The sequence below is a fragment of the Octodon degus genome, unplaced genomic scaffold (genome assembly GCF_000260255.1).
Source record: "Octodon degus isolate 3935 unplaced genomic scaffold, OctDeg1.0 scaffold00104, whole genome shotgun sequence".
Taxonomy (NCBI): domain Eukaryota; kingdom Metazoa; phylum Chordata; class Mammalia; order Rodentia; family Octodontidae; genus Octodon; species Octodon degus.
The window spans coordinates 1983022-1995118 of NW_004524680.1; the positions used below are offsets into that span (position 1 = coordinate 1983022).

General features: G+C 38.4%; 1 protein-coding gene across 1 annotated transcript in view; it reads right to left on the reverse strand.

Moving 5' to 3' along the window:
* Positions 1-12097, reverse strand: part of Erc1 (ELKS/RAB6-interacting/CAST family member 1) — a 561464-nt gene that overhangs the window by 31541 nt on the left and 517826 nt on the right. Inside the window, exon 18 of the mRNA XM_004638944.3 lies at positions 2022-2210. Within this exon, the coding sequence (XP_004639001.1) occupies positions 2022-2210 (189 nt within the window). The remainder of the gene's footprint in view (positions 1-2021; positions 2211-12097) is intronic.

Genomic DNA, 12097 nt, shown 5'->3' on the forward strand with positions numbered 1-12097 from the left:
TTTTTTTGGTGGTACTGGGGATTGAACTCAGGACCTTGTGCTTGCCAGGCAGGCACTTATGCTGCTGAGCTATCTCCCCAGCCTGTAAAAAAAAAATATTTTTTGTGGAACTGGGGACTGAACTCATGCCCTTGCGCTTGCCAGGGAAGTGCTTATTCTACTGAGCCATCTCCCTGGCCCTGGCATTTTAGAAGTCATATTCAGCACATGTACTATACAATTAAGATGCTAGAAGAAAGGATTTGGAATGTTTTCATCATCATGATAGTTGTTTAAGAAGAAATATATGTTTAACTTTAAACACTACACAGTGCATACCTATACTGAAATATCATATGGTACTCCATCAGTATGTATAATTTTTATGGACTTATATATCAGTTAAAAAATAACTCAATTTAAAAAGACATGTGAGGGGCTGGTGAGATGGCTCAGTGGTCTAAAGCACCTACTTAGAACAAGCTTAGCAAAGCCCAGGGACCACGGTTCAATCCCCCAGCACCACATGCCAGCCAGCCGCCCCCTGGTGGGCTGAGCTGGCCACACACACACACACACACACACACAAATAAATAAAATTAAAAAAAAAAAGACGTGATAACAGAACATCTAAAGCCTCTGAATGAGGAGATGGTGTAATCAGACTATGCTAAGAATGAACCCAAACCCAGCTCAATTAGAGACTTTGCAATGCAACTCTCAGTGCTTATGACTTGACAGAAGCAAAGGAAACCTCAGGCTGGGGAGACAGCTAAGTAGAGTAAGTGCTTGCTTGGCAAGCGCAAGGTCCTGAGTTCAATCCACAGTACCGCAAAAAAAAAAAAAAAAAAAAAGATTATTTACCTCAATTTTTTATTGCTGTATATGGGATTTCTAGCCTCCAGTACTGTCAGAATAAATTTCTGTTGTTTATTAAGCTACCTAGATTATGGTACTCTATTATAAGGCAGGTAAATAAAAACTAATTAATAGTTCTTTTTTTTTTTTTAATAGTTCTTTTTGTTTGGTCTTATTGAGACAGGATTTTACTATGCAGTTCAGGCTGGCCTCAAACTCACAGCAAACCCTCCTACCTTAGCCTCCCAAGTGCTGGGATTAAAGGATTAATAGTTCTTTTATTCAAAATCTTAATAGTTTGTTATAATACACTGTTACCCAAAGACAAATGAAGATCCATGCTACTGACTTATTAAATATCCCTTATTTAAATAACCTCTGCCCTGGACTTCTATGTGATAACCTATGGCAGGTTAATAGACTGTTCTTAACTTTTCTTCCTGAAGTAGTTCTTTGTGATATATGAGCAGATTACTGAGAAGAATGAAGTAACACTTCCTTCAGAAGGTTACATGGAACATTTGTTGAAGTCTTCTGATGGCTAATAAGCCTGAGTTGAGGAAAACAGTCGTGGTTACCAAGGGTAGGGTTGGTGGTGTGGGATGGGAAAATGCTGGTAAAAAGATTCAAAATTTCAGGCTGTACACAGGTGGATCACTACGAGTCCGATCTAGTAGTGAGACCCTGAACATCCTGTAGACCCTTCCCTAAAAACAAACAAAAAAAAGATTCAAGATTTCCATTATATAGGAGGTATATTCAAGAAATCTATTATACAACAAGCTCTGGTTAATAACAATGTCTTATATTCATGAGAACAAGGTTAAGAGAGGTTTTCAGTGTTCTCATCACAAAAAAGTATGTGAAGCAATGTATATAATAGATCCATTTAAGATGGAGCCATCAAGATGACTCTTGTATATGGTAAATATCATTTTTATTAGTTTAAAAATAAATTTAGGGGCATACAGCTTAGTGGTAGGGAGCTTGCTCAGCATGTGCAAGGCTATGTCCAATTCCCAGCATTGAAAAAAATCAACTGAAAAATGGTATCTGGAACCACCTCCTTCCCTGAAAAGTATCTTGAATCTGAACACTGTACTTCCAGACACAGCTCCCATGTATGAACCCAAACCGCAGTTGTCCTTGGTAGGTTCTTGTTAAAGCTCAAGTGAGAGGCTGACCTGCTCTTGGGTCATCTTCTGCAGCTCATTCTCCCAAGCTGCCTGGTCATCATCCAAGTTGTAGGAAGCTGGTGGAGTGAGTCCACGAAGGATGAGGGGGTCTCGGTCATGGCAGAGGGCTGTCAAGTGTCCAATATACAACTTTAACTTGCTTCTATTTTGGTCAAGGTCTAAGAGGGGCTGGATAATCTGAGATGAAAAAAAATAAGGAAAGTCAAGGTCAATCTGAAATGAGTAATTTACATATTTTTATGCCTCCTCTAATTGAAAGAAAACTAAACAAAGACTGAAGCTTCTCTAATCACTACTGACACCTTCAGTGTAATAAAGAAAAACAGCTCACATTATGTTGTACATTTATACTGTCAGACCCTGGGCTTGTGGGTTAGCACAGTTGTTTAAACTACTGCTTGGGCAAACCCAGTCAGGTGCAGGGGACCGCGGTTTGATCCCCAGCTCCACATGCCTTACCAGACCCTCCCTTAAGGCAGCCTAAGCCAGTGCCACCCTCCCAATCACCGCCCAAAAAAAAGAAAAAAAAAAAAAATCCTATACTGTCACATTCAATGCTGGTTTAGTGCATGGACACCAGACCAAGAATTCTGTGCTTCAGCCGGGGACTGAACACAGGACCACCTTGTTTTTAGAGAGATGTTATTTCTGATAGAGAATGATTTGTTACCTCCCATTTTCTCTTTTCACTTTTTTTAGAAGTCACAAGAAAACTGCTAGTAAAAATTGCTCTTCTGAAAGGCTATACTACATATATATTGTGTGTTCTTTCACTTCTTGGTACAGAAGAAAAACTCTGGCTCTGGAGAAGGCACATGTTTTTCTTGGCCAAGAGATGTGATGACAGAATTAATTACTAAATCTGCCTCATCCTGGTTAGCTTTCTTCACTCATTTCATACAAGATATCTGATATTTTTTTAAACAGTGACTGATAAATCCTTATATAACTCCAAGTACCTGACTCACAGCCAAAGACTGAAATTCTTTCAGCTGTCACACTACTGTGTTTTTTCTTAAATAACACACCTGCCCTAAATTTCTTTTCAGTTCTCTTTACCCTGGTTGAATAACTACTCCTTGGACTTCCTTTGCAAGTAAATTATCTAATGATTTCTGCTCCAGAATTTCACCTGACAGCTCTTGGGACAGTCCCTTGGCCAGGACCATAGTGGTGGGTCACAGCTGGCGTCTAGGAAGAGAACTGGGCCAGGTTCTTACATCACAGCCAGAGCACCGTGTGCTTGATGCACAGCAGCTGTTGGTGGCTGCGCACCACAGCCAGGATGCTGACCATTTTCAGTGTTTCCAAGGCTCAAGAGACAAGGTCTACCCCTGCCTCATGTCACCAGCTTGGCATTTCTTTCATCAGGATACCTCAGACTCACCGGATGAGTAAGAAGCTCAATAATCTTCCAGTCAAAAGAAACAAGGTCTAGTATCTCTTTTGACAGTGACACTGATTACTTCACGGACCCCACAGAAAACATACTTTAGTTTAAAGAGATAAGCAAAAAAAAAAAAAAAAAAGCGGGGGGCTTGGGATATGGGTCAGCGGAATAAGTGCTTCACTGGCCAGCGCAAGGGCTGGAGTTCAATCCCCGGTTCCGCAAAAAAAGAGAGATCAGAGTTTAGGCTCACAGAGTATCTTGTAATACAGAAATTGGAATTAGCTAAACAAACTAGAGAAAAGTGAGTCAATTGTACACTTAAAAAGCACGTAACTTCTTATAAGGACAATAGTTAACATTAGAGTGCTGCTGTGGAAGGCTCCTCGGTCCTCTGGGACCCCTAGTGAGCAGGCTCATCATACCAGTTCTGCAATGAAATTTCCTGCCTAGACAGGCAATAACAATGCAGTCAGTCACCGAAGGAGAGAGTGTCTCATTCAAGTAGGTTTAAAGGTGGGGGAATTTTTTTTCACAAACAGCAATCTCAACACGACTTGTATTTTATTTCTGATCTCTAATGTACAATCACTGTGCAAGGTTTAAAAATTTAAAAAGAACTGCAAAATGTAGTCTTTAAAGGCAATATTCCAGTAAATGTATACATACTGTGTAGAGCAGTGATAAAACCATCTCATCATGGTTTTATATCACCCCCCCAATACTCCAAGTAACACATCCCTCTATGATTTTCTTTTCTAGGCATGATCTTCTTTATATTTAGAGACACACTGATTAAACAAACAAACAAACAAACAAACACTTCTTGGAGATTTTCAAAATGTGTTTGTGCAATTTATTTTCATCCCCTTTGTGTTTGTATTGGTGGCAGCTATCACAAAATGTTACACATACGCTTCAAGACTGAAAGATATTTTAAGTGATCAAGTACCCATTTTGGATTGAAAATTAGAATGAAGATGTGTGACTACCAACAATGTGATAAATGACCTGAATAGAAAGGTCATATTCCTTATGTTAAAATAGAATTTAGAATGATCACTAGCTTACTACCATTACTTATATTAAATTGTTTTAGGTTCCTAATCAAAAAGGAATTTCAAACCAATTTAATGCATTTTATGGTAAAGTGCTAATAGATTTAATAAACAATGCAACAGTATTCTTACATGCTGGAATATTTCAAAATCCAACATAAATAATAATGGAATATTGATTGTTTCTATGATGAAACATCCTATGCAAAATTCAGAATGAGGGCCGAGAAGATGGTGCAGTAGAATAAGGGCAGAGCTTGCCTGGCAAGTGCAAGGGCCTGAGTTCAATCCCCGGTTCCACAAAAAACAAACAAACAAACAAACAAACAAACAAAAAAACCCCAACAAAACACAAAATTCAGAATGAGTCCTTTCTTGCTCTGTTAAATGGAAATGATTAAACACACACACACACACACACACACACACACACACACACACCCCAAACCAAAAAACTATTACTACTGGAAAGTATATAAAAGCTGCCCAAATAGCATAGTTCCAGATCTGTCCACAAAAGTTACTTTGTCCTCTCTAACATATATAATCCATGTCAGTCATGTAGGAAATGCCCTTATCTTCTTCGGCTCATCCAGTCTAATTTAAGCAGTCCACTTAGAAAAGAAACTGTGATTCCTACAAGGTAAAATGCCTGCCTAATCTCAAGAGAGGAGAGTATTAGACAAGTAAACAGGATAGCTTGTGGGATGTTTAAGTTATATCTTTTCTCCACATATGACCTCATATACTGGGCTGGAGGATTCCTACCAAAAATCATCAGAAATGTGGTTAGACCAAATTGCTTCTATAGCTATGTAGGACTATAATTTCATATCTTCCCCCACCCCCCTTAAAAAAGAAGTTAAAAAATGACTTTATCAGGATAACTGAGGGTTGGGGAGATAGCTCAGTAAAATAAACGCTTGCCTGGCAAGCTCAAGGACCTGAGTTCAATCCCCAGTTCCACACACACACACACACACACACACACACACACACACACACAAAGGATAGTCCTTGGTTGTACCAACTATGACACCAAAATGTCAATATTCCCTAACCTTACATTTACCAATATGTTAATGAAAATAAAGTTATAAAAGAGAAAAGACTTCAAGGGCTGACAGCTTTTTTCTTCTTACAAGAATTAGTTAATGTGTTAGACTCTCAAACAGATGCCCAAGGTCAGCATTTGATAACATATGGATACAGAGGACAGCATCCTAAAATATTTTATCTCATTCCCACTTATGTTTAGACAATTAATAGGTTTTTGGAAGACTGTGGAGCTGCTCCTATATTATTTAATAAAGACAGTACCTAAAGATTCTACAGTATTTTACTTCTGTAATTTATTTATGCATGAGACCCGAACACACTTTCTCAGACCATTTACATTGTAACACCAGGATCGCATGTATAGAAAAGAATTCATGCCTCACCAGTCAACTAGCTAGCTTGCTTTTCTTTCCCCACTCTATTCTGTGAGATATTTATTTTAATAGTTTAGCTGGCTCCAACACATTGTAGGATGCTACATTGAGAGGAATGGCATATCCTCATCATAAAGACTAGATTAACAGGTATTCAATATTATGTGGGACTTCAGTACATATTTGCCCTCTTGAGGAACTAATGTTTTGTTGTTTGGAACATAACATTTTTCAAAGCTACACATATTGACAATATACTTTGTTCCTGGCAAATTACTATTATATCTAGCATGGTTCTTACATGATCACTGCCCTGAGATGGTTATAAAATTTTTCTCCTTGAGAGGCAGGTCCAATTGCCCAATACTCACATCATTGTTAGTAGTTTTGATTTCTTGTTGGACTACCATTACACTGTTACCTCTCAATACAGAGTGTATAAAAACTCTGCCCAGGAAATTAACAGATTAACTTGACAAAATCATTACTGTTTGTACTAGTCATTTTCCTGTCACTGTGAAACAATACCTGACACTCACAACTCCAAGGAGGACAGGTTTAATTTAGCTCAGTTTCAGGGGAGTCAGTCCATGGCTGGCTGGCTCCAAGAAACATGGTGAAAGATCACAGTGGAACAGAATTGCTTAGCTCACAGTGGCCAGGAAGAGAGTAAGGAAACAGAGTAGGGGAACAGTACTAGAAAGAGACCAGGAGCCAGACGTAGTACTCAAGGTCACACTTCCATGACACACTCAAACACCCAGAAGTTTGCTTTACTAGTGTGAGCACAATCAAGTGTAACCGCTGCAATGCATTAATGGCATTTTCCCCAGAGGTCCCAGCAGACAGCTTAATTCTGAAAAGTAAAAAAGGAGACAAAAGAATAAAGTCCATGAATCCCGTCTCAAAGTTTCTTCCTCTCAATTACTATGTTTAAATTCTTGGTCAATATTGTAAATGAGGGTAAGAAGGATGAAGGATAGTATTTTAAGTCTTTTTTTAAAAAAAGGATTTGGAGCTAGGTATTATGTCTTCATTGAAATGCAACTTTTTTTAAAAAAAAGTTTAGAGTTTTAAAAAATTATAGTAAAACCCTACTATCAAAATGGTCAGACACATTGTATAACAAACAACAGTTAAATGAAACTAAAAAAAATCATTTTTCAGTGAACCACTGTTTTATGCCACATTAACCTTTAACTGAATGGTATATTAAGAATAAGATGTATAAGGCCAGGGAGATAACTCAGCAGCATAAATGCCTGTCTGGCAAGTGCAAAGTCCTAAGTTTGATTCTGGTACAAAAAAACCACAACAAACTGTTCCATGTTATGCCTAAGATGCTTGATATTCAGACAGATAGTGAGGTTAAGCTCAACAGCCTAGGTTGTATGGTAATCACAATAAGCTTGTCTTCTGGAGGGTTAACTACCTAAGTTTGCAGACCAAAAATTAGAGAAAAAGGAGGGCCGCAAGGAAAGCCAACATTTGGCCCTGGCCTTCCAAGGTCAATTAAGACTCAGGACATATGAGAATTTGTACTGCAACATCATGTAACTCAGTTGTATCCCAAATTTTCTGATGAAGGAGATTATGGGGCCAAAGAGGAAAGTGATCGATGATGTAGAGTGTGCCTAAGGAGAGTCACATGGAGAGAAAACATTCTCTCAGGCTTTCACAGAGAGCACGTTGGCCAAGCAATGGCTGTGACTCATCCACATGGCTGACACTGGAGGGATCTACAAACACTGATAAAGGATCTACAAACTGAAGTACAGGGTCTCAGGATAAATCCTGAGGGGATTTGACTGACCTTATCAGATCAAAAGCTACAATTCTTGTTACATAGGTCATGCTTTATCTTGGTCTTAACCATCCAGCAGAAAAGTATAAAAACGAAGTACAAAAAGTAAAGCCATATTAATAGGCTGAGCTGTAAAAGACTCAAGTCAACAACTTCTGACATTGCCAGTCAGGCGGAAGACCCAATACTATTATGGACTACTGGACTATTTTGGAATATTTTGCTGAGTTCACACACCTATAATATTTAAATGACGGAACTAAACAAAAAGAGATACAGATGAATGATCATTTTGTATCTGTGTATTCAAAATGATAAGGATAAATATATAGCTACATTCTCTTAATTCAATGAATAGAGGGATTTGTTCTAATAGTGTTTGTAAGTAGGATATCATGTCTGCATCTTGTACAACAAATAATCACTAGGAAGAGAGTATGCAATGTGTTAATTATTGGAACTGTCCTACCAATTTGATTCGAAACTGTCTCGTTGTTTCTCAATAAAATTATGGGGAAAAATATTATTACAGCTTTAAAAAAAAGAATAAGATGTATAAAACCTTGTCTCAAAATAAATAAATTAATAAATAAATAAGGATGCAACTCTGAGGTATTTGTGTAGCATGCATAAAGCTTTGGATACAGGGGCTGGGGAGATGGCTCAGTGGAATAAGCGCTTCCCTGGCAAGTGCAAGGGCCTGAGTTCAATCCCCGGTTCCACAAAAAAAAAAAAAAAAAAAAAAGCTTTGGATACAGGCCCTAGTACCAAATGCACACATGAAAAAGATATAAAAGGTATAGTCCTATTCCATACTTTATTATAATTCATGTTGGATATATATAACATTTAAACTGGGTGAATTAAAATTTGTGTAAATGATTTATCTTTAACTGTGAATTTACATTTGGGAATATTTAAACTGCAAAATAAATTTCTTTGCCTGACCTAAGGCCTAGTTTTACTTAGTCTTTAATTACATACTTACGAAATGGAATAAGTTTAATGCTTAAATGGTCCCTGGGACTGAATCTTTTTAAATGTTTTCAACTAAAGCACAAGCAGAAAGCTAATTAACAGATTCCTGAAATGTTTTTAGTGTTATGATCCTTCCTCATCTTTAATCCTAACAAACAGAAAAATAATTTTTTTTTGGGTAATCTTTATACTTTTTATGCAAGAAATATGCCAGATAAAATATACCTGTCAACTTTACACCTAAGATAATTTATAACATGTAGCTGTTTGCCTAGCATGTGCAAGGGCCTGGGTTCATTTCTCAATACCAAAACGACACAAAACAAAAACAAAAAAACCCCAATCTTATCATTAGTATTGAGAATCTGAAAAGTTTCAGCAGCTTTGAACTGCATTTGTATTTAGCTGGAGAGATACCATAGCTGCCTTTCTTTTTGGAAATAGTCAATAAACATTAGACATTTCATGAAAAAATAAAGCTAACCTACTTGAAGTTAGAGCCAAGAAACTCCAGAACTCTAAATATGTATTTAAAAATAGAACTGCAAAAGTTTGCTTCTTTAAAATAGTCATCACAAACTTAAAAGTTCTTTTCCCACTCAAAGACTTCATAAATATGGATAAAGCAGCAAGTTTTTCTTTTTCCTTTTTGGAGGTACCAGGGATTGAACTCAGGGCTTTGCACTTGCCAGGTAGGCAGGCAGGTGCTTATTTTCCTGAGTTATCTCCCCAGTCCAAGTTTTTCATTTTAAAATGTTATAATGAAATGGTCAAAGATGATTTCCATAGGCATCTGTCCAGTATCTAAGAAGCAGTTAAGTCTTCAAGCACCCACGGTTGTTAAGATCACTTCACGGTTCAGAATTTATGCTTCAAATGCTTCCATGTAAAAGAAAGCACTAAAATTTCTATGGCCCAACAACTGCTCCAAGATGATGCTTCTAGCTGGATTCCTGAGTCCATCTGATTCCACCTGACAGTGGCCACATCTGTTGCACTACCTCATGTTTATGGCTAGGCTCTCTTTTTCATTATAATGCTCATTAGTAACTTTCTTGGAGCACGTTACAGGAAGGTAGAGAAAAAAAAAACTGCTCTAGATTATATGTGATTGAAGTTTTCAATGAATGTACCTGATCATTGTTCATAAATCCTTGTGATACAGAAAGACAATGGATTTCAAGGAAGTCCGGCTACATGCCAGAGACAGAGTAGTCTTTATCCAGAATAAGCTACTGGGGCTGGATTTGCAAGTTCTTCACCAGAGGCAACCAATCCATTCTAACCAGAAGCCACATTGTGGTTCACGTTACCAGCAAATTGGCATGAATAGGAGTCAACTCGAACAGCCAGAAGAGCCCTCCTAAGACACCTAAGATCATCATCATCACTGCTTCAGACTTCCACCCAGTGGATCACCGGAAGCAGGAAATCAGAACTCTAAATCTTTTTTTTTTTTTTTTTTTTTGTATTTTTTTTTTTAGGGAAGGGTCCACAGGGTGTTCAGGGTCTCACTACTAGATTGGACTTGTAGTGATCGGCCTGTTTACAGCCTCCCAAGAGCTGGGATCACAGGTGTGCCATCATGCCCAGTCTCAAATGCCATCTCAGCACACCCCAGGTATGGGACCAGGACAGCAGGCCTGGGGGTCGAACCCTCGGGCACTTTAACCTGCTGAGCTATTTGGCTGGCCCAGAACTCCAAATCTTAACCTTTACTTTGTAACAATTTTTCATGTGTATCTAGGTGACTCCATCAAATAGATTTTATAGACTATTTTTCAAAAAATATTTGTGATAAAACAAGCAAAGCTCCTAAAATAAAGTTACATCCTGTGATAATTAAACTTGATTGTGTCAACTTGACTGACTATGGAGCCACTCAGGGAAGTGGTGAGGCACACTTCTTTGTGTGACCAGGTAAGTCAATGAGGCATGACATTTGGTATGTACTAAGTACCTTGTGCCATTCTTCCTCTTTGGTGGTGTTCCTCGTTCTGCTTCTTGGCTGCCTGAACTAAAGAAGCTTTGTTCTGCCACATTCTTGCACCATTATATTCCTGCCTTTGAGTCAGGCAACTATGTGCTTAATTCCCTAAAGCTATAGGCCAAATTAAATCTGACTACTCCTTTAAATTGTGGGTGCTGGAAAAGGGAAAGCTGAATAATACAGAAAATTGGTAAGGGAGAAGTGGGGATAAGCGTGTAACTGTACACTGGAAATAGTTCATGGAAGGAGTTTGGAAAGGTTTGGAGATTGGGTCTAGAGAAGCTTTAGTATGCTGTAACCAGCCTGATGAACCGGTGACTCTTTTATTTACTGGGGGAAAGAAAGCTCCTGTCCAAGAGAGGGACAGGAGGGAGGCCCGAGCAAGTTGTCCCCTGAACTGGTGATTCTTACTGGAGCTCAAAGACCACGATGCTGATAGGAATGTGGGGTGTAATGGCCAGACTCAGGAGGTTCAGTTCTATGAACAACTGGACTAGAGACATACATGCTACATTGTGACATAACATTTGTCTACAGTTTGCCTTATTCAGTTAAAATCTACTCTACCTTATGGATTGTAAGAAATGCTGCTGAAGTTAAATTTTAGGGATAGCACAGTGAACAGAATGGTAAGGGTGTTTTAGAGAATAACGTTAGTCTGTTGAATGCAACCATACATCTATTTATGCGCTTGATGAGGATGTTAAGGCTGTGAATATCTTCAGCTCTTCCTTTAATACTTGGAAGATTATAAGACAAAAATGTCAATTATCAACAGGTAGGGTAATGCATATTAGGTGGGGCAGATAAAAGAGGACAAATATGTTTGCAGACCGAAATTAGATGAAAAGAAGGGCTGCAAGGAAAGCCAACATTTTGACCCTAGCCTTCCAAGGTCAATTAAGACTCAGGACAAAAGAGAACTTGTACTTTAACGTCATGTAAGTCGGCAGTGTCCCACATTTTCTGATGAAGGAGATTATGGGGCCAAAGAGGAAAGGGATCGATGATGTAGAGTGTGCCTAAGGAGAGTCATTCTCTCAGGCTTTCACAGAAAGCACATTGGCCAAGCAATGGCCGTGACTCATCCGCATGGCTGACACTGACAAACAATCTGAGGTACAGGATCTCAGGATAAATTCTGAGGGGATTTCACTGACCTTATCAGACCCAAAAACTACAACTCTTGTTCCATAGGTCCTGCTTTACCTTGGTCTTAACCACCCAGCAGAAAAGTTTAAAAATGAAATATAAGAAGTAAAGCCATGCTGCTATGTTGAGCTGTAGGGGACTCAGGTCAACAATTTCTGACATTGCCAGTGAAGCAGAAGACCCAATACTATTATGGACTACTGAACTCTTTTAGATTATTTTGCTGAGTTAACACACCTATAATATTCAAAAAACGGAACTT